At 45.7% G+C, this 23949-nt stretch overlaps 1 protein-coding gene across 1 annotated transcript in view; it reads right to left on the reverse strand.

Annotated features, from left to right (window-relative positions):
• Positions 1-23949, reverse strand: part of LOC100196502 (cytoplasmic FMR1-interacting protein 2) — a 53740-nt gene that overhangs the window by 6978 nt on the left and 22813 nt on the right. Inside the window, exons 5-25 of the mRNA XM_082975082.1 lie at positions 20887-20988; positions 20499-20680; positions 19949-20045; positions 19487-19615; positions 17868-17972; positions 15011-15099; positions 14027-14264; positions 13739-13891; positions 13066-13205; positions 12571-12718; positions 12227-12380; positions 7390-7546; positions 7133-7229; positions 6947-7023; positions 6747-6855; positions 6000-6119; positions 5427-5626; positions 5218-5305; positions 4968-5111; positions 2937-3027; positions 2040-2170 (exon numbers count right to left, since the gene is read on the reverse strand). Coding sequence (XP_082831208.1) covers positions 2040-2170; positions 2937-3027; positions 4968-5111; positions 5218-5305; positions 5427-5626; positions 6000-6119; positions 6747-6855; positions 6947-7023; positions 7133-7229; positions 7390-7546; positions 12227-12380; positions 12571-12718; positions 13066-13205; positions 13739-13891; positions 14027-14264; positions 15011-15099; positions 17868-17972; positions 19487-19615; positions 19949-20045; positions 20499-20680; positions 20887-20988 — 2751 coding nt within the window. The remainder of the gene's footprint in view (positions 1-2039; positions 2171-2936; positions 3028-4967; positions 5112-5217; positions 5306-5426; positions 5627-5999; positions 6120-6746; positions 6856-6946; positions 7024-7132; positions 7230-7389; positions 7547-12226; positions 12381-12570; positions 12719-13065; positions 13206-13738; positions 13892-14026; positions 14265-15010; positions 15100-17867; positions 17973-19486; positions 19616-19948; positions 20046-20498; positions 20681-20886; positions 20989-23949) is intronic.

Below are 23949 nucleotides of genomic sequence, written 5' to 3' on the forward strand. Positions count from 1 at the left end.
AAAACACCAAAAGAAAGATGCCCAGGGTGCCTGCTCATCTGCGTGAACGTGCCTTAGGCATGCTTCAAGGAGGCATGAGGACTGCAGATGTGGCCAGGGCAATAAATTGTAATGTCCGTACTGTGAGACGCCGATGACAGCACTACAGGGAGACAGGATGGACAGCTGATCGTCCTCACAGTGGCAGACCGTGTGTAACAACACCTGCACAGGATCGGTACATCACACCTGCGGGACAGGTACAGGATGGCAACAACAACTGCTCGAGTTACACCAGGAACGCACAATCCCTCCATCAGAGATCAGACGGTCCACAATAGGCTAAGAGAGGCTGGACTGAGGGCTTCTAGGCCTGTTGTAAGGCAGGTCCTCACCAGACATCACTGGCAACAACGTCGCCTATGGGCACAAACTCACGTTGCTGGACCAGACAGGACTGGCAAAAAGTGCTCTTCACTGACGAATCACGGTTCTGTCTCACCAGGGGTGATGGTCAGATTCGCGTTTATCGTCGAAGGAATGAGCGTTACACCGAGGCCTGTACTCTGGAGCGGGATCGATTTGGAGGTGAATGGTCCGTCATGGTCTGGGGCAGTGTGTCACAGCATCATCGGACTGAGCTTGTTGTCATTGCAGGCAATATCAAAGCTGTGCGTTACAGGGAAGACATCCTCCTCCCTCATGTGGTACCCTTCCTGCAGGCTCATCCTGACATGACCCTCCAGCATGACAATGCCACCAGCCATACTGCTCGTTCTGTGCGTGATTTCCTGCAAAACAGGAATGTCAGTGTTCTGCCATGGCCAGCGAAGAGCCCGGATCTCAATCCCATTGAGCACGTCTGGGACCTGTTGGATCGGAGGGTGAGGACTAGGGCCATTCCCCCCAGAAATGTCTGGGAACTTGCAGGTGCCTTGGTGGAAGAGTGGGGTAACATCTCACTGCAAGAACTGGCAAATCTGGTGCAGTCCATGAGGAGGAGATGCACTGCAGTACTTAATGCAGCTGGTGGCAAAACCAGATACTGACTGTTACTTTTGATTTTGATCCCCCAGGGACACATTATTCCATTTCTGTTAGTCACATGTCTGTGGAACTTGTTCAGTTTATGTCTCAGTTGTTGAATCTTGTTATGTTCATACAAATATTTACACGTCAAGTTTGCTGAAAATAAACGCAGTTGACAGTTTGAGGACGTTTCTTATTTTGCTGAGTTTACTTTACAGACAGCCACCCAGAAACACACAGGTCACCTCTATCATGGGAGCCTAGGACATGGAGAGATACTTTAAGATAATCACTTTTTATTAACAATTTATTTCCAATCTTGGATTGTTCTTTATTTCTTACAATCATTTTAATCTCAATCCTTGGCTTTCATGGTCCTCCGGAGGTAAAACTTTGTGTGTCAAAGTAAGATGGTGAATATAAAAACAGAGAAACACAGCAGCCCAAACCAACAGAGAGAGAGATGGAGATCAGTCAGGGTGTGTTTTTTTTTTAACAAAGACAAGACCTAGATTCTTACCACCTGTGGTAGTTTGCCAGCGTGTAATAAAGAATAGAGTTGCAATTCAGATACAGTCAATATCAACATTTCTGGAGGGTGAAACTTTATAGAGACGGAGATAGAAACAGATATATTAAACCAGACAGAAGGAGGAGAAATAGCCTGACATGGATCAGTCCCTCTTTCTGAGTATGCTAAGGTGACCCTGAGAGAGAGAGAGAGAGAGAGAGAGAGAATAAGAGACAGCAGGAATGGGAGGAAGAGAGGAGAGGAAAAGAGGGGAGAGGTGATGGATAGTATGAGAGGGGAAGAGGAGGGAGAGGGGAGGAGAGAGGGAGAGGAGAGGGGATGGAGAGTATGAGAGTGGGAGATGAGGGAGGTGATGGAGAGGATGAGAGGGGAAGAGTAAAGGAGAAAGAGAAACAAAGGGATACAGGTGAAGCAGAAAAAGGTGGGGAAAGGAGGGAAGGACAGAACAGAGGAGAGGAAGGGATAGAAGTGAAAAAGGAGAAGAGAAGGAGGGACTCACCAGAGCTTGTTCGATGAGCAGACAGAAGAGGATGGCGTTCCCCACCTCTCTGAGACTCTGGAAGACATCTGTCTTCAGCTCTGCGTACTCTATAATGTCCTTCAGCTGGTGGTGGAAGAACTCCAGGATACCTGGCAGGGAAGGACAATCAATCAAATGTATTTTATAAAGCCCTTCTTACATCAGCTGATGTCACAAAGTGCTTTACAGATACCTAGCCTAAAACCCCAAAGAGCAAGCAATGCAGATGTAGAAGCACAATGGCTAGGAAAAACTCCCTAGAAAGGCAGGAACCTAAGAAGAAACCTAGAGAGGAACCAGGCTCTGAGGGGTGGCCAGTCCTCTTCTGGCTGTGCTGGGTGGAGATTATAAAAGTACATGTGGCCGTTAAGGCCTGAACACAGCTAAAAGTTACATCTTCAAAGTGAAAATAGTTAAATGTTAAAACAGATCCGATCACATGGAGTTAAATACTATGAAAGGGACTGTCCTTGACTGATAAACACACATCAGTTTCATGATGGAACATCCAGGTATAGTAGGATTATGAACTGCATCATGTTGACTATGACGATGTATATTCCGTCACTGTGCTCTAAATGACCGAGATCAGGCATACAGGAAGTCCATTAAAGTCCAGTACACCCTGTTACGGTACAGAACACCCCTAATCTACCAAGCCTATAATCCCTGGTCATAGAGACATGCTAAACCAGCATATCTCATTTGATCTGTCAAAGGACTGTAATATGATGGGACAACAACAGGAAGTTTTATTGTCTGGGATCAACTGGGTTTCAAACCTGGGTTGTCTGTATGAGTCATGGCTGTGTTAGCCCTCTGAGATAAAGCCTAGACATTCACTGAACTACATCTGCCTACTATACATCAACCGACCTGGGGATCCATACTCGTGGCGCGGCAGGCGACAGATCTTGGGCATTACCTCGATCAGAGTCTTCACATACTGCAGGATAGTGCCCTGCAACTAGAGAGGAAAGAGAAGAGGAAGATGAGGGAGAAGGAGGGTAAAAAGATGAGATCAGTTGAATATACAGTGAGGGAAAAAAAGTATTTGATCCCCTGCTGATTTTGTACGTTTGCCTACTGACAAAGAAATGATCAGTCTATAATTTTAATGGTAAGTTTATTTGAACAGTGAGAGGCAGAATAACAACAAAAAAATCCAGAAAAACGCATGTCAAAAATGTTATAAATTGATTTGCATTTTAATGAGGGAAATAAGTATTTGACCCCCTCTCAATCAGAAAGATTTCTGGCTCCCAGGTGTCTTTTATACAGGTAACGAGCTGAGATTAGGAACACACTCTTAAAGGGAGTGCTCCTAACCGCAGCTTGTTAACTGTAAAAAAGACACCTGTCCACAGAAGCAATCAATCAATCAGATTCCAAACTCTCCACCATGGCCAAGACCAAAGAGCTCTCCAAGGATGTCAGGGACAAGATCGTAGACCTACACAAGGCTGGAATGGGCTACAAGACCATCGCCAAGCAGCTTGATGAGAAGGTGACAACAGTTGGTGCGATTATTCGCAAATGGAAGAAACACAAAAGAACTGCCAATCTCCCTCGGCCTGGGGCTCCATGCAAGATCTCACCTCGTGGAGTTGCAATGATCATGAGAACGGTGAGGAATCAGCCCAGAACTACACGGGAGGATCTTGTCAATGATCAAGGCAGCTGGGACCATAGTCACCAACAAAACAATTGGTAACACTACGCCGTGAAGAACTGAAATCCTGCAGCGCCCGCAAGGTCCCCCTGCTCAAGAAAGCACATATACATGACCGTCTGAAGTTTACCAATGAACATCTGAATGATTCAGAGGACAACTGGGTGAAAGTGTTGTGGTCAGATGAGACCAAAATAGCCTTCCCTGTAGCTCAGTTGGTAGAGCATGGTGTTTGCAAAGCCAGGGTTGTGGGTTCGATTCCCACGGGGGGCCAGCACAGAAAATAAAATAAAAAACATGTATGAAATTGTATGAAATGTATGCATTCACTACTGTAAGTCGCTCTGGATAAGAGCGTCTGCTAAATGACTAAAATGTAAATGTAAAATGAGCTCTTTGGCATCAACTCAACTCGCCGTGTTTGGAGGAGGAGGAATGCTGCCTATGACCCTAAGAACACCATCTCCACCGTCAAACATGGAGGTGGAAACATTATGCTTTGGGGGTGTTTTTCTGCTAAGGGGACAGGACAACTTCACCGCATCAAAGGGACGATGGACGGGGCCATGTAATGTCAAATCTTGGGTGAGAACCTCCTTCCCTCAGCCAGGCGCATTGAAAATAGGTCGTGGATGGGTATTCCAACATGCCAATGACCCAAAACACACGGCCAAGGCAACAAAGGAGTGGCTCAAGAAGAAGCACATTAAGGTCCTGGAGTGGCCTAGCCAGTCTCCAGACCTAAATCCCATAGAAAATCTGTGGAGGGAGCTGAAGGTTCGAGTTGCCAAACGTCAGCCTCGAAACCTTAATGACTTGGAGAAGATCTGCAAAGAGGAGTGGGACAAAATCCCTCCTGCGATTTGTGCAAACCTGGTGGTCAACTACAAGAAACGTCTGACCTCTGTGATTGCCAACAAGGGTTTTGCCACCAAGTACTAAGTCATGTTTTGCAGAGGTGTCAAATACTTAATTCCCTCATTAAAATGCAAATCATTTTATAACATTTTTGACATGCGGTTTTCTGGATTTTGTTGTTGTTATTCTGTTTCTCACTGTTCAAATAAACCTACCATTAAAATTATAGACTAATAATTTCTTTGTCAGTGGGCAAACGTACAAAATCAGCAGGGGATCAAATACTTTTTTCCCCCTCACTGTACTGTTTTTAACAGAGCGCTGGTATGTAGGAGTACATTCAGACAATAGTAAAAGAGACAAATAGCCCATAATACCAGGCTCTTGACTATCTTGAGCAGTTCCTCCATCACCACGGCGATGCCCTGGTAACCAAGGAGACGGCAGATGGTTTTGAAGTGGGGCGGGCCGACGAAGTTCCTGTAGGAGCTATAGATGTGGGAGTAGGCAATGTTCAGAGGCTGGGGGAGGGGTGAAAAAAACATCAGAAACATGCTCTCAAAATAGGTACAAATGTTTCTCATTTCTAGAGTTGTATTCAAATAGGAGACCGTATACAGTACATACTTTAGACCCATACAGGTAGTACGGCTGCACGTTGGCCGGCTTGTCTCGCTGAGGCTCCTGGGTAAAGGGGATGGCAGTCCGCACGAAGCTGAGGACACAAAGAATGAACGGAACGAGCTAGAGGTAAGGGGTCATGAGCAGGAGTCCACTTAGGTAATGACTAAATGGAATATAGATAACCAACTGCTGAACCTGAGCGATGTACTGACCGGTTGGTGGAGCCGTTGTAGCAGTAGTTGGGGAGGAAGTCAAAGTTGAGTTCCCAGAAGACATGGAGCGTGATGCGTCCGTAGGGAGCAGACACATTGTGGTTGGCCTCACGGAACATGGCGTCGAAGCTGTCCAGGGTCATGTGCTTCGAAAGCAGACGATGAGTCAGTCTGTTGATGTCCATCAGCCACTCCAACTCCTGATGGGTGGAGTGGTGTGTGAGAGAGAGGGAGAAAGAGAGAGAGGGGTGGGGTATTGAGTGATAGGAGAGGGGGAGAGAAAAATCAACATCATAAACAACATCAAATGCTGATGGGTGGAATCGTGAGAGAGAGAGAATTAAAGCTGGTAATATAATGTGGCCAGTGGAGCATGGGCCCCAGAGGACAGGAAAGGGCCCATGAGAATGAGCCTAGTGTGTGATATGTTACCAAGGACTGACAGTATGCTCTCTGAGTACATTTGACCCAGGACTGGGAGTGTGAAGGAGGGTTGGTTGGGTGTGTGTGTGTGTGTGTGTGTGTGTTCGAGGGTTGAGACTACAGTATACAGTATTCCCCTGGTATTCTCACCACTATGGAGGTGAGGTCTTCACTCTCAAAGCGGCTGATGGCCTGGTCCAGAGACTTGTACATGGCTGCTGAGATCCTCTGGGTGATCAGACGGTTCAGGTCGATGGAGCGACCTAGGAGCTGGAGAGAGAGAGGACAGGATGAGAGAGAGGGAGGGAGGGAAGGGGGAAGAGAGCGAGAGAGAAAGAGTGAGGAGAGGAGAGCGGAAGAGAGAGAGAGAGAGGAGAGGATGTGAGAGAGGGGGAAGAGAGTAGGAAAGAAGAGAGAGGAGAGAAGGAGAGAGAGATGTTGTGTGATTTAATGTTAAAAACTGACCATGTGGTCAGTCCCACAAAGATCTCTGAAAGTGTACCGCAATGACAGGTATGACATGGCGGTGTATGACAGGGCGGTGTATGACAGGGCTAGGGTGACCAAGTTTAAAATACCCAAATCCGGGACAATTTTTCGGGACATTCGCGGGACAGTGTAGCCAACACATTAATAAACCCCCCCCCCCCACACAAAATAAATCTCCCTCCCACTGCACCAAGCTAGCTAGCAAGCTAATTGAAGCACAACTAATAAGCATAGAGAGCCTCACAAGTTTTACGAAATGACCTTATGTCTGTCAGTCTAAATTGGCTATTTCCTTCTTTTGTAGCTCTCCATTAGACGCATGCTTTTTGTAAGTAACAAAGGGCCAAAATGCGGGACTGTGGTCACCCTTGCCAGGGCGTATTCCAGGGTGATGTAAGACAAACCTACCTGTACGTGTCTCTGTTTGAGCAGGGTCTCATAACGATTGGAGGGGGGGTAGGGGATGATCACACCATAGTTTTTACACTCCGCCCTGAAACGCTTGTCCAGGAGGACACTGTGGAGCAAAACACACAACAACATCCTTCACTGCTTGATTTCCTCCCCCCCCCCCCATCAACATGATTCAGTTTCCAGCCGTCTCTTACCTTCCAGACATGGCTTTGTAGTAGGCAAATATCTGGTCAGCCAGTTTGTAGACAAACTGATCGAAGCACAGGTTCACCTGTAGGAAAAACAGCATCCGTAACTCACTACTCTTGTGGGGATTGGTGATAAATTACTTGTCATTATTTGATTTCTGAGGCAGCCATCTTTGTTTTGTGCTAGTTTACCTCAGCCTCTATCTCATCGTAGAGGAACTGTTTCTTGAACTTGGTCAGAGCGTAGTAACCACTGTCATTGTAGAGGTCCAGAGGGTACAACACATACCTGGGAGACACAGTCAGGATGGCATCAGCAGGCACAAACACACACAGACTCAGTACGGACACAATGACAACAGAGACACAACAAACACTATCTTTCCATCACTTCCTCTTGCACGCACGCACGCTCACGTGCGCACACAGTGGTCTAAACAGTGTCTTACTCCATCATGGATGGCTCCTTGGTCTCCAGTATGTGGTCTGTGAGGATCCAGGGCATGGACATCTCGATGGGGAACTGGATCCTGCGACCCATGGTCAACTCCAGGAAGAACTCTCTGAACCACAGCTGAGACAGGTCACAGCAGTGCTGCAGCGCCTCTGGAGGATGGGAAGGGAATAACATGACAGTATTATACATTATTAGAGGAAGCACTTCCTGAACCACATCTGAGACAGGAAACAACAGTGCTGCAGTGTCCCTTTTCACTCGGGGTCCCCCTTCCAGCATTGGGGAAAATCCCCCCCAATTAGATTTCAGCGTGGGCTTGGACATCAACCTTATGTAGGAGGTGTAGGAGGACAGGAGGTGAATAACATGATATATTACAGGAGGGGAGGTGAATAACATGATATATTACAGGACAGGAGGTGAAAAGAATAACATGATATATTACAGGACAGGAGGTGAATAACATGATATATTACAGGACGGGAGGTGAATAACATGATATATTACAGGACGGGAGGTGAATAACATGATATTTTACAGGAGGGGAGGTGAATAACATGATATTATTACAGGACGGGAGGGGAATAACATGATATTATTACAGGACGGGTAGGTGAATAACATGATATTATTACAGGACGGGTAGGTGAATAACATGATATTATTACAGGACGGGAGGTGAATAACATGATATATTACAGGAGGGGAGGAGAATAACATGATATATTACAGGACAGGAGGTGAATAACATGATATAGTACAGGACAGGAGGTGAATAACATGATATATTACAGGACAGGAGGTGAATAACATGATATATTACAGGAGGGGAGGTGAATAACATGATATATTACAGGACAGGAGGTGAATAACATGATATATTACAGGACAGGAGGTGAATAACATGATATTATTACAGGACGGGAGGTGAATAACATGATATATTACAGGACGGGAGGTGAATAACATGATATTATTACAGGACAGGAGGTGAATAACATGATATTATTACAGGACGGGAGGTGAATAACATGATATTATTACAGGACGGGAGGTGAATAACATGATATATTACAGGACGGGAGGTGAATAACATGATATTATTACAGGAGGGGAGGTGAATAACATGATATTATTACAGGACGGGTAGGTGAATAACATGATATTATTACAGGACGGGTAGGTGAATAACATGATATTATTACAGGACGGGAGGTGAATAACATGATATTATTACAGGACGGGAGGAGAATAACATGATATATTACAGGACAGGAGGTGAATAACATGATATATTACAGGACGGGAGGTGAATAACATGATATATTACAGGACAGGAGGTGAATAACATGATATATTACAGGAGGGGAGGTGAATAACATGATATTATTACAGGACAGGAGGTGAATAACATGATATTATTACAGGACGGGAGGTGAATAACATGATATATTACAGGAGGGGAGGTGAATAACATGATATATTACAGGACGGGAGGTGAATAACATGATATATTACAGGACGGGAGGTGAATAACATGATATATTACAGGACGGGAGGTGAATAACATGATATATTACAGGACAGGAGGTGAATAACATGATATTATTACAGGACGGGAGGTGAATAACATGATATATTACAGGACGGGAGGTGAATAACATGATATATTACAGGACAGGAGGTGAATAACATGATATTATTACAGGACGGGAGGTGAATAACATGATATATTACAGGACAGGAGGTGAATAACATGATATTATTACAGGACGGGAGGTGAATAACATGATATATTACAGGACGGGAGGTGAATAACATGATATTATTACAGGACGGGAGGTGAATAACATGATATATTACAGGACAGGAGGTGAATAACATGATATATTACAGGACGGGAGGTGAATAACATGATATTATTACAGGACAGGAGGTGAATAACATGATATATTACAGGAGGGGAGGTGAATAACATGATATTATTACAGGACAGGAGGTGAATAACATGATATTATTACAGGAGGGGAGGTGAATAACATGATATATTACAGGAGGGGAGGTGAATAACATGATATATTACAGGACGGGAGGTGAATAACATGATATATTACAGGACGGGAGGTGAATAACATGATATATTACAGGACGGGAGGTGAATAACATGATATATTACAGGACAGGAGGTGAATAACATGATATATTACAGGACAGGAGGTGAATAACATGATATATTACAGGACGGGAGGTGAATAACATGATATATTACAGGACAGGAGGTGAATAACATGATATTATTACAGGACAGGAGGTGAATAACATGATATATTACAGGAGGGGAGGTGAATAACATGATATATTACAGGAGGGGAGGTGAATAACATGATATATTACAGGACGGGAGGTGAATAACATGATATTATTACAGGACAGGAGGTGAATAACATGATATATTACAGGACGGGAGGTGAATAACATGATATATTACAGGACAGGAGGTGAATAACATGATATATTACAGGACGGGAGGTGAATAACATGATATATTACAGGACAGGAGGTGAATAACATGATATTATTACAGGACAGGAGGTGAATAACATGATATATTACAGGAGGGGAGGTGAATAACATGATATATTACAGGACGGGAGGTGAATAACATGATATATTACAGGACGGGAGGTGAATAACATGATATATTACAGGACAGGAGGTGAATAACATGATATATTACAGGACAGGAGGTGAATAACATGATATTATTACAGGACGGGAGGTGAATAACATGATATATTACAGGACGGGAGGTGAATAACATGATATATTACAGGACAGGAGGTGAATAACATGATATTATTACAGGACAGGAGGTGAATAACATGATATATTACAGGAGGGGAGGTGAATAACATGATATATTACAGGACGGGAGGTGAATAACATGATATATTACAGGACGGGAGGTGAATAACATGATATATTACAGGACGGGAGGTGAATAACATGATATTATTACAGGACGGGAGGTGAATAACATGATATATTACAGGACAGGAGGTGAATAACATTATATTATTACAGGATGGGAAGGAAAGAAAAAAGTACAAGGTGAGGATTGATCATGATCTTGAGGGTGGTAGTGTAAGAAAGTGTCACATCCTGATGTTGCCCATCTTCCCCATTATCCCCTGTGCATTTATACCTGTGTTCTGTTTGTCTGTTGCCAGTTTGTCTAGTCAAGCCTACCAGCATGTTTTTCGTACTCCTGTTTTCTTGAGCACATGTTTTCTAGTTATCCTGGTTTTGATCATTCTGCCTGCCCTGAGCCTGTCGTTCTGTACCCTTTGACACTGCCCTGGATTACTGACCTCTGCCCGCCCTGAGCCTGTCGTTCTGTACCCTTTGACACTGCCCTGGATTACTGACCTCTGCCCGCCCTGAGCCTGTCGTTCTGTACCCTTTGACACTGCCCTGGATTACTGACCTCTGCCCGCCCTGAGCCTGTCGTTCTGTACCCTTTGACACTGCCCTGGATTACTGACCTCTGCCCGCCCTGAGCCTGTCGTTCTGTACCCTTTGACACTGCCCTGGATTACTGACCTCTGCCCGCCCTGAGCCTGTCGTTCTGTACCCTTTGACACTGCCCTGGATTACTGACCTCTGCCCGCCCTGAGCCTGTCGTTCTGTACCCTTTGACACTGCCCTGGATTACTGACCTCTGCCCGCCCTGAGCCTGTCGTTCTGTACCCTTTGACACTGCCCTGGATTACTGACCTCTGCCCGCCCTGACCCTGTCGTTCTGTACCCTTTGACACTGCCCTGGATTACCGTAAATTCCGGACTATAAGCCGCCACTTTTTTTCCCCCACGCATTGAACATCGCGGCTTAAACAACGACGCGGCTAATATATGGATTTTTCCCACTTCCACATTCTGTGACGTGCTCAGTTTTTTGGCGGCATGAAGCTTTCATTAGACCAATGAAATTGCCGAACGGGTTAAGGTCAAACAGTGATGAGAGCGACAATGAAAACGATCCAATATCGGATGAAGCAATTCTGAGGCTATTCAACTCCGACACCGAAGGAGATGGTTTCAGTGCACAGGAGGAGGAAGATAGTGACCAATAACTTTCTTGGTAGGCTACTGTTTACTGCAAATTTTTGTATTTTTTGTTACAAGCCGTGTTTCGATAAAGCCTGTGTAAAGTTCATTTGTTTCAATGTACGGGTAGGCACCTGCGGCTTATAGACATGTGCGGCTTATTTATGTTCAAAATAAAAAAATAAAAATTATTCAGTGTGTGCGGCTTATATTCAGGTGCGCTCAATAGTCCGGAAATTACGGTACTGACCTCTGCCCGCCCTGAGCCTGTCGTTCTGTACCCTTTGACACTGCCCTGGATTACTGACCTCTGCCCGCCCTGAGCCTGTCGTTCTGTACCCTTTGACACTGCCCTGGATTACTGACCTCTGCCCGCCCTGACCCTGTCGTTCTGTACCCTTTGACACTGCCCTGGATTACTGACCTCTGCCCGCCCTGAGCCTGTCGTTCTGTACCCTTTGACACTGCCCTGGATTACTGACCTCTGCCCGCCCTGAGCCTGTCGTTCTGTACCCTTTGACACTGACCTGGATTTACTGACCTCTGCCTGCCCTTGACCTGTAGTTCGCCTGCCCCCTGTTTTATAATAAACATCTGTTATTCGAACTGTCTGCATATGGGTCTTATCCTGAGCCCTGATAGGAAAGCATGAACCTGTGTGTGTGTGTGTGTGTGTGTGTGTGTGTGTGTGTGTGTGTGTGTGTGTGTGTGTGTGTGTGTACCGCTGAAGTTGAGCAGGTGTGTGAAGAAGAAGGAGTGTTTGTGGAAGTCTTCTATAGCCAGTACTATGGGTCCATCCAGACTGCTGCGTAGAGTCTTCTTAGAACCACTCTTATCGGCTATCAACGACTCCAGCATGGTGCGAACCATGTACAGCTAGCGAGGCAGGGGGAGAGAGAGAGAGAAAATACTAAATAATACTATTCTTACCATTCCCCTACAAAGTCCCTGTACTTGATCCTGCCCCTACAACCTGCCTCTATCCCTGAGCAAAATCCATCTCTTCTATCCCCCGTTCCTAATTCCCCTAGCCCTCTATTATCCCGCTCTCTCTCCCCTGGTGTACCTGTGTGCTCGAGGGTCCCACAGCTCTGCGGGGCACCTTGATGTCGAACCCTCCCTTGGGGTCCTTCTCCCCCCTGAGACAGGGGTCATTGGGAGGCTCCCGAGCCCCCTCCCAGTCACAGATGGTCTTACGGATTGCCTGCAGGACACTAGAGAGAGACCGTGGGTTATCAGAGAATCAGCATTATAGGGAATGACCATCTGAGCGTAACCCAAATGGAACACTATTTCCTATATAGTGCCCATGGGGTTAGGTTGCCATTTAGGACACAGACTAGCTAACTATGGAAGGTCCATGGTTCTTCTGTCTCTAGCAAACAGTGAGAATTGTGCCGTATGCACACATGAGCCTTTGAGGGGACTTGAGCCTTTTTTTCAAGGTGTTTTTTTTAATCAAGACCTCCTAGAAAACAAGATGTTACAGAACATTTTAGGAGGTTCTCTTGCCTGAAATGTGTTACTAGTTGAACAAGAATGAGTGCAGCCAGTAAGGTACCTGATGAGAACGTTCTTCTTCTTGCGTACGGCCTGACGTAGAGGCTCTCTGAGGGTCATCTGGGCAAAGTCCTGCAGGGCTGCATAGATGGTGTTCCTTATGGCCTGGTTGAATACGCTCTCCATACGACCCATCAACACCTACAACACAGATACCATCATCATCATCATCACCCCTCCATAATAAAATACAAAAAAAATTACAAATACCATCATCACCCCCCCATCACCATTACCGCCATCACCACCCCCTCCATCACCCCCTCCATCACCACCACCTCCATTACCATCACCCCTCCACCACCACCACCCCCTCACCTCAATCACACCCCTCCATCATCACCCTCTCCATCATCACCCCCTCCATCATCACCCCCTCCATCTCCATCACCCCTCCATCTCCATCACCCCTCCATCACCATCACCACAACCAGCCCCTCCACCACCACCACCACTTCCATAATAAAATACCAACAAAATACCAAATACCACCATCATCATCATCATCACCACCTCCATCCTCATCACCATCACCACCCTCATCATCACCACCATCAATGTAGCCACATTTCAACCAAGACGCACGGTGGTGAAATGCTGCTATGTTACTGTTCTGTAAGCGTCCCAACGATGTCATGACCTAGCTGTCTGTAGGTACAGTGTGTGTTTCTGACCTGCAGTCCCTTGATCATGGCGATGACCTCGACCAGGGCAAACTTCTCCTCTGAGGTGTAGTTGTAACGTGTAGCTCTCTCATACTCCTCCGCTGTGCCAGGACAGTCCTTGTTACAGAACTTATCTGTTGGGTGGACCAACTTCCACGAGTACTGAGAGAGAGAATATGGTGTCAGAGTAAACTGAATATCACAGGACCTGGTAGAAATAGAATGACTTTATGGGACCAAGAACGGACTACACACTGCCCCTTCACATAAACACACACACCCTGTTCCCCTACTCACCACTTCCATGACGTGTGTGCTCCACTTGGACAGCAGCTGTAACCCTCTGAGTGCCAGGTCAAACAGTTCCCTGTACTCCTCATCTGATTTCTGACTGTCCAGGCCTGAGCCGGTCACTACCTCACTGTTACTGTAGCGAGCCAGCTCAGAGATGAACCGGATGTGGTCGTCACGAATCTGAACCATCTGCTCACACAGGTTGTACTGGGGAGAGATGGAGCTCTGGGTACACGTCCACCTGTAGGAGAGAGGTTAGAGATCAGGGTTCACACAGGTTGTACTGGGGAGAGATGGAGCTCTGGGTACACGTCCACCTGTAGGAGAGAGGTTAGAGATCAGGGTTCACACAGGTTGTACTGGGGAGAGATGGAGCTCTGGGTACACGTCCACCTGTAGGAGAGAGGTTAGAGATCAGGGTTCACACAGGTTGTACTGGGGAGAGATGGAGCTCTGGGTACACGTCCACCTGTAGGAGAGAGGTTAGAGGTCAGGGTTCACACAGGTTGTACTGGGGAGAGATGGAGCTCTGGGTACACGTCCACCTGTAGGAGAGAGGTTAGAGGTCAGGGTTCACACAGGTTGTACTGGGGAGAGATGGAGCTCTGGGTACACGTCCACCTGTAGGAGAGAGGTTAGAGATCAGGGTTCACACAGGTTGTACTGGGGAGAGATGGAGCTCTGGGTACATGTCCACCTGTAGGAGAGTCAGGGGTTAGGGGAGGGGTGTCAAACTCATTCCATGGAGGGCCGAGTGTATGCTGGTTTTTGCTATTTTCTTTCAATTTGTGTCCAATTAAGACCTAGACAACCAGGTAAGCGAATTTCTTACTAATCAGTGACCTTATTTCATCAGTCAAGTACAAGGGAGGAGTGAAAATCTGCAGACACTCGACCCTCCATGGAATGAGTTTGACACCTGTGGGTTAGGAGCTGGGGTTCAGGACTTGTTAGAGGTCTGAGTTTAAAGATGGCTGATGTTCTTACTTGGACTTGTTCTCCTCGTAGTGAGCGCTGGTCTCTATGTAACGTGATAGTTCTATCTGCATGTCTCCAAACAGAGGCACCACCTGCAGCTGAGGCATCAAACAAGACACAGACAGAGAGAGAGAGAGATTCAGTCAGGAAGGAATCGAGAGAGAGAGAGAGAGAGAGAGAGAGGAGATTCAGTCAGGAAGGAATCGAGAGAGAGAGAGAGATTCAGTCAGGAAGAAATCGAGAGAGAGAGAGATTCAGTCAGGAAGGAATCGAGAGAGAGAGAGAGAGAGAGAGAGATTCAGTCAGAAAGGAATCGAGAGAGATTCAGTCTGAAAGGAATCGAGAGAGATTCAGTCAGAAAGGAATCGAGAGAGAGAGAGAGAGATTCAGTCAGGAAGGAATCGAGCGAGAGCGCGAGAGAGAGAGATTCAGTCAGGAAGGAATCGAGCGAGATTCAGTCAGAAAGGAATCGAGAGAGAGAGAGAGAGAGAGAGAGAGAGAGAGAGAGGGAGAGAGAGAGATTCAGTCAGGAAGGAATCGAGAGAGAGAGAGAGATTCAGTCAGGAAGGAATCGAGAGAGATTCAGTCAGAAAGGAATCGAGAGAGATTCAGTCAGAAAGGAATCGAGAGAGAGAGAGAGAGAGAGAGAGAGAGAGAGGGAGAGAGAGAGATTCAGTCAGGAAGGAATCGAGCGAGAGCGCGAGAGCGAGAGAGATTCAGTCAGGAAGGAATCGAGCGAGAGAGAGATTCAGTCAGGAAGGAATCGAGAGAGAGAGAGATTCAGTCAGGAAGGAATCGAGAGAGAGAGAGATTCAGTCAGGAAGGAATCGAGAGAGATTCAGTCAGGAAGGAATCGAGAGAGAGAGAGATTCAGTCAGGAAGGAATCGAGAGAGAGAGAGAGAGATTCAGTCAGGAAGGAATCGAGAGAGAGAGAGAGAGATTCAGTCAGGAAGGAATCGAGAGAGAGAGAGAGAGATTCAGTCAGAAAGGAATCGAGAGAGAGAGAGAGAGATTCAGTCAGAAAGGAATCGAGAGAGAGAGAGAGAGAGAGCGAGAGAGAGCGAGAAAGAGAGAGATTCAGTCAGAAAGGAATCGAGAGAGAGAGAGAGAGAGAGAGCGAGAGAGAGAGAGAGATTCAGTCAGGAAGGAATTGAGAGAGAGAGAGAGAGAGAGAGAGAGAGAGAGAGAGAGAGAGAGAGAGAGAGAGAGAGAGAGAAAGAGAGAGATTCAGTCAGGAAGGAATCGAGAGAGAGAGAGAGATTCACCTCTCCGAGCCCAGGTGCACCCCCAACAATTTAAGCCCTTCACAACCCCACTGCAAACCCCCTGGAAGCAGAGGAGGAGCCCTATCCCCCCATGTCCCGCATAACAGAGCTTTGCTCTTGCCCCAGTTTACCTTAGCTGTTGAAGCTCCCTCGTACACCCTCAGACTGGTCTCCAGTGCCTGCATATCTTGACCATCCCTGACCATCACAGAAACATCATCTGCATATGCTGACACTGCTATTCCTGTCACCACATCCATGCCTGTCCAGCACACACCCTGCAGTCTCCTGCGTAGCAGTCCTAAAAAAGGCTCAATGGCTAGTGTGTATAACTGCCCAGATAGAGGGCATCCTTGTCTAATGCCTCGTCTCACCCAGACCGGCCTACTGAGCCCCCCTCCCACCTTAACCATACATGACGCCCCAGCATACAACAGCTTCACACAGGTCAAAAAAAACTCTTCCCAAACCCAAACACAGACATCACATTAAACAGATACTCATGGTCCACTCTATCAAAAGCCTTCTCTTGATCTAAAGAGACCAGTCCAAAGTTCATATTAGAACCTCTCGACAAGTCCAACATGTCCCTAATTAAGAACAAGTTGTCCGTGATTGAGCGTCCCGGTACACAATATGTTTGGTCCTTATGTACTATCGAGTCCAGATGGGACATCAGTCTATTAGAGAGGACCTTGGCAAATATCTTGTAGTCCGCACAGAGTAATGCCACAGGCCTCCAGTACTTAAGTTCACACAAGTCCCCTTTTTTGGGCAGGAGAGTCAGAGCCGCCCGACGGCAGCTCATCGGCAACTCTCCTACACTGACGCACTCACGCAACACGCAAAAGAAGTCCAGTCCAATTATTCCCCTGAATTTTTTATAAAACTCCACTGGGAGTCCATCAACCCCCGGTGCACGACCGGGGGACATCTGGGTTACGGCCTCTGCCAGTTCATGGGACAACAGAGGAACGTCCATTTCATCCCTCTGTGCCAGAGAGAGTTTAGGGAGTCCTGTGAACAAGACCTGAACACACAAAGGATCACACACTTCTGCCCTATACAATTCAGTATAAAACTCCACAGTCCGCTCCCGCATCTCACCCACCACAGAGGTCACCCGCCCATCAGACAGCTGTCTTTCCAAACCAAAGAAGAAGGAGCTGGGAGCATCCATCTCCTTGGGCATGGAGAATCTAGCTCTTACAAGTGCTCCCTTTGCTTTAACCTGGAAAAAACTGCCCAGGTCCCTACATAATTCAGCTAAATTAGCCTGGAGGCCTACATTGCCTTGCCCCACCATCTGTACCTCCATCTCGCTAATACACCGCTCTAGTTCCCCCAAAACTCTCCTAGCATCTGAGGATGAGAGAGTTGTATACTGTATACTGAGAGAGAGAGAGAGAGAAAAAGAGAGAGAGAGAGAAAGAGAAAGAAAAAGAGAGAGAGATAGTCAGGAAGCAATCAAACAAGACACACAGAAAAAGGGTTTCAGTCCGGATAGGAGGGTGATCAAAGAATATCATGATGTGAAAGTACAGACAGAGCCACAATGAAAAGTTAGATGGCTGTTTTGGTGTGGAGCACACACACTGACCTTGAAGAACTTGTCGATCTTTCCCAGGTTGATCCTCTTCTTGGCGTCTAGTTTGTAGATGTTACTGACGTTACCGTCCATCAGATAGAGACCGAAACCCATCACCTGCCCCCCCCCCACACACACACACACACACACACACACACACACACACACACACAGAGCGTGATATTATACAAAGCTGGATCAATGATATTTGACGCACATTCAGAAATAACTATACATATTCAGAAATAACTCTACATATTCTGAACACTACTGGAAGCTACAGTTGAGGACCGCTAAGCAAGAGAAAGGAGGCTATTAGCATTTAAAGATCCAGACAGAGACAGGTATCTAGAGTAAGGAGGCTATTAGCATTTAAAGATCCAGACAGAGACAGGTATCTAGAGTAAGGAGGCTATTAGCATTTAAAGATCCAGACAGAGACAGGTATCTAGAGTAAGGAGGCTATTAGCATTTAAAGATCCAGACAGAGACAGGTATCTAGAGTAAGGAGGCTATTAGCATTTAAAGATCCAGACAGAGACAGGTATCTAGAGTAAGGAGGCTATTAGCATTTAAAGATCCAGACAGAGACAGGTATCTAGAGTAAGGAGGCTATTAGCATTTAAAGATCCAGACAGAGACAGGTATCTAGAGTAAGGAGGCTATTAGCATTTTAAGATCCAGACAGAGACAGGTATCTAGAGTAAGGAGGCTATTAGCATTTAAAGATCCAGACAGAGACAGGTATCTAGAGTAAGGAGGCTATTAGCATTTAAAGATCCAGACAGAGGCAGGTATCTAGAGTAAGGAGGCTATTAGCATTTTAAGATCCAGACAGAGACAGGTATCTAGAGAAAGGAGGCTATTAGCATTTAAAGATCCAGACAGAGACAGGTATCTAGAGAAAGGAGGCTATTAGCATTTAAAGATCCAGACAGAGACAGGTATCTAGAGTAAGGAGGCTATTAGCATTTAAAGATCCAGACAGAGACAGGTATCTAGAGTAAGAGGCTATTAGCATTTAAAGATCCAGACAGAGGCAGGTATCTAGAGTAAGAGGCTATTAGCATTTAAAGATCCAGACAGAGACAGGTATCTAGAGTAAGGAGGCTATTAGCATTTAAAGATCCAGACAGAGGCAGGTATCTAGAGTAAGAGGCTATTAGCATTTAAAGATCCAGACAGAGACAGGTATCTAGAGTAAGGAGGCTATTAGCATTTAAAGATCCAGACAGAGGCAGGTATCTAGAGTAAGGAGGCTATTAGCATTTTAAGATCCAGACAGAGACAGGTATCTAGAGTAAGGAGGCTATTAGCATTTTAAGATCCAGACAGAGACAGGTATCTAGAGTAAGGAGGCTATTAGCATTTTAAGATCCAGACAGAGACAGGTATCTAGAGTAAGGAGGCTATTAGCATTTTAAGATCCAGACAGAGACAGGTATCTAGAGTAAGGAGGCTATTAGCATTTTAAGATCCAGACAGAGACAGGTATCTAGAGTAAGGAGGCTATTAGCATTTTAAGATCCAGACAGAGACAGGTATCCAGAGAAAGGCAGGTAGTTAAGATCCAGACAGAGACAGGTATCAGAGAAAGGCAGGTAAGACAGAGAGCTAGATGAGGCTCTTACCTTGAGCAGCATATGTTTCTCACTGGGCGTCAGGTACATCTTGTTCTCATAGTAATCAACACTGATGTTGACAATGTCTGCTAACAACTCCTCATAGCCAGGAATCACTTCCAACTGCTGCTGCAGACACTACAGAGAAATATACACACTATTACTGCTGCTGCAGACACTACAGAGAGAATATACACACTATTACTGCTGCTGCAGACACTACAGAGATAAATATACACACTATTACTGCTGCTGCAGACACTACAGAGAAATATACACACTATTACTGCTGCTGCAGACACTACAGAGAAATATACACACTATTACTGCTGCTGCAGACACTACAGAGAAATATACACACTATTACTGCTGCTGCAGACACTACAGAGAAATATACACACTATTACTGCTGCTGCAGACACTACAGAGAGAAATATACACACTATTACTGCTACTGCACCACACACACACCTGAGTGATCCTGTTGTGATTGGCTAGGAACATGGAGAGGTTCTGTGACTCCTGGATGGACTGAGGGTCGGCCATCTTCCTCAGGAACTGAGCCGCCCTGAAGACACAAATAATACCACAGATCTAATTCTGTAGCAGCATCTCACAGCTTCTGTTTTACTGAGCCGCCCTGAAGACACAAATAATACCACAGATCTAATTCTGTAGCCACACCTCACAGCTTCTGTTTTACTGAGCCGCCCTGAAGACACAAATAATACCACAGATCTAATTCTGTAGCCACACCTCACAACACTGTTTAACATGGATCAATTGGGTGCATCTCAATTGTGTGGTAAATTGGCCCTGTCACTCCGTCACGTTCCTTTATTTGAGCTAATGTGGAGGAACTAGACAGGTGAAAGCAAATTCCCCTTAGCCTCTAATACACTGCTTTACCCTATCCTGTGTTTTCAGGATCAGTGCAGGTGAAGGAGAGGTGATAGGGAGAGGAAGCCACTGCAGGCTATTGAGATGCACCCTCCATATAGTGTCTGTCTTCCCTCCGTACCTTTTATAGGCAGAGTGGTCGTTCTTGACGCTGCACTTCATGTTCTTGAGTTCGTCAAGCACAGCAAACATGTTGATGAACTTGCCCAGGGTGAGGAGGTAGGCTTCAGAGACAAAGTCTTTCCTCCGCTCAGCGTGGCACAGACGCTTCACCTCCCCGCAGAAACGCTCGATAGCCTTACGCTGCAGGGGAGGACAGAGGAAAAGGAGACGATAGAGAGAGAAGAGGTTCTCATATATATAGGACTCATTTAATTTGTTCATTCATTCATTACTTCAATCAAGGGAAAATGATATGATTGACAGACAGAGTTCTAATTCAAATATGATACATTTAATGGGTTGTTCCTTCATTTTATTAATGAATCCATCCATCACTGGTCTCTCACCTGGAAGTACATGAACTTCATTAGCTTGGTGACCTCTGGTTCCAGCACCTCCACAGTCTTCTCATAGATCTCTACCCTGTTGGGCTGCTCGTTACACTTCACCTGGAGAACACAGAGGAGAACACAGCCTGCTCACTCAGAACCCCTAACGAGCGCTGGGATGATAAACCGAAAATTATCCCCACAGACCACAACGATCAATTATCAGATATTTTTCTTATCGTTCATTACGATAAGCAGCCTATAATAGAGAAATGTGAAATTAAATGTAACTGTTTTTCTGGGTCATTTGTGATGTTTTATTTGTGTTTCCCATGATTGTGTTATACAGTTGTGGCCAAAAGTTTTGAGAATGACAAATATTAATTTCCACCAAGTCTGCTGCCTCAGCTTGTATGATGGCAATTTGCATATACGCCAGAATGTTATGAAGAGTGATCAGTTGAATTGCAATTAATTGCAAAGTCCCTCTTTGCCATGTAAATAAACTGAATCTCCCAAAAACATTTCCACTGCATTTCAGCCCTGTCATAAAAGGACCAGCTGACATCATGTCAGTGATTCTCTCATTAACACAGGTGTGAGTGTTAACAAGGACAAGGCTGGAGATCACTCCGTCATGCTGATTGAGTTCGAATAACAGACTGGAAGCTTCAAAAGGTGGGTGGTGCTTGGAATCATTGTTCTTCCTCTGTCAACCATGGTTACCTGCAAGGAAACACGTGCCATCATCATTGCTTTGCACAAAAAGGGCTTCACATGCAAGGATATTGCTGCCAGTAAGATTGCACCTAAATCAACCATTTATCGGATCATCAAGAACTTCAAGGAGAGCGGTTAAATTGTTGTGAAGGGCGCCCAAGAAAGTCCAGCAAGTGCCAGGACCATCTCCTAAAGTTGATTCAGCTGCAGGATCGGGGCACCACCAGTACAGAGCTTGCTCAGGAATGGCAGCAGGCAGGTGTGAGTGCATCTGCATGCACAGTGACGCGAATACTTTTGGAGGATGGCCTGGTGTCAAGAAGGGCAGCAAAGAAGCCACTTCTCTCCAGGAAAAACATCAGGGACAGACTGATACTCTGCAAAAAGGTACAGGGATTGGACTGCTGAGGACTGGGGTAAAGTCATTTTCTCTGATGAATCCCCTTTCCGATTGTTTGGGGCATCCGGAAAAAAAGCTTGTCCGGAGAAGACAAGGTGAGCGCTACCATCAGTCCTGTGTCATGCCAACAGTAAAGCATCCTGAGACCATTCATGTGTGGGGTTGCATCTCAGCCTAGGGAGTGGGCTCACTCACAATTTTGCCTAAGAACACAGCCATGAATAAAGAATGGTACCAACACACCCTCCGAGAGCAACTTCTCCCAACCATCCAGGAACAGTTTGGTGACAAACAATGCCTTATCCAGCATGATGGAGCACCTTGCCATAAGGCAAAAGTGATAACTAAGTGGCTCGGGGAACAAAAGATTGAACTCTTTGGCCCGAATGCCAAGTGTCACGTCTGGAGGAATCCTGGCACCATCTCTACGGTAAAGCAAGGGTGGCAGCATCATGCTGTGGGGATGTTTTTCTGTGGCAGGGACTGGGAGACTAGTCAAGATCAAGGGAAAGATGAACGGAGAAAAGTACAGAGCGATCCTTGATGAAAACCAGCTCCAGAGAGCTCAGGACCTCAGACTGGGGCAAAGGATCACCTTCCAACAGGACAACAACCCTAAGCAAACAGCCAAGACAACGCAGGAGTGGCTTCGGGACAAGTCTCTGAATGTCCTTGATTGGCCCAGCCAGAGCCTGGACTTGAACCCCATCGAACATCTCTGGAGAGACCTGAAAATAGCTGTGCAGCAACGCTCCCCATCGAACCTGACAGAGCTTGAGAAGTTCTGCAGAGAAGAATGGGAGAAACTCCCCAAATCCAGGTGTGCCAAGTTGCAGCGTCATACCTAAGAAGACTCAAGGCTATAGTCACTGCCAAAGGTGCTTCAACAGAGTACTGAGTAAAGGGCCTGAATACTTATGTAAATGTCATTTCCGTTTTTTTTTTTTTTTTTTTATAAATTAGCAAACATTTCTGAAAACCTGTTTTTGCTTTGTAATTATGAGGTATTGTGTGTAGATTGATGAGGAATAAAACAAAGCTGTAACATAACAAAATGTGACAAAAGTCAAGGGGCCTGAATACTATCTATTGCTTGTGTTTCTTGGCCCAAGCAAGTCTCTTCTTATTGGTGTCCTTTAGTAGTGGTTTCCTTGCAGCAATTCTATTCTGAACAGTTGATGTTGAGATGTGTGTTACTTGAACACTGTGAAGCATATATTTGGGCTGCAATTTCTGAGGCTGGTAACTCTAATGACCTTATCCTCTGCAGCAGAGGTAACTCTGGGTCTTCCTTTTCTGTGGTGGGCCTCATGACAGACAGTTTCATCATAGCACTTGATGGTTTTTGCAACTTGCACTTGAAGAAACTTTCAAAGTTCTTACATTTTAGTCATATGGCAGACGCTCTTATCCAGAACGACTTACAGTAGTGAATGCATACATTTCATGCACTTTTTTGTACTGGCCCCCCGTGGGAATCGAACCCAAAACCCTGGCGTTGCACACACCATGCTGGCATTGCAAACACCATGCCCTACCAACTGAGCCACAGGGAAGGCCTGTGGCTCTTGAAATGTTCTGGATTGACTGACCTTCATGTCTTACAGTAATGCTGGACTGATGTTTCTCTTTGCCTATTTGAGCTGTTCTTGCCATAATATGGACTTGGTCTATTACCAAATAGGGCTATGTTCTGTATACCACCCCTACCTTGTCACAACACAACTGAATGGCTCAAACACATTAAGAAGGAAAGAAATTCCACAAATGAAACTTTTAACAAGGCAGGTGTGTTAATTTAAATGTATACCAGGTGACTACCTCATGAAGCTGGTTGAGAGAATGCCAAGAGTGTGCAAAGCTGTCATCAAGGTAAAGAGTGGCTACTTTGAAGAATCTCAAATATATTTTGATTTGTTTAACACTTTTTTGGTTACTACATAATTCCATGTGTTATTTCA

Source organism: Salmo salar, chromosome 05 (genome assembly GCF_965601325.2).
Source record: "Salmo salar chromosome 05, fSalSal1, whole genome shotgun sequence".
Lineage (NCBI taxonomy): Eukaryota > Metazoa > Chordata > Actinopteri > Salmoniformes > Salmonidae > Salmo > Salmo salar.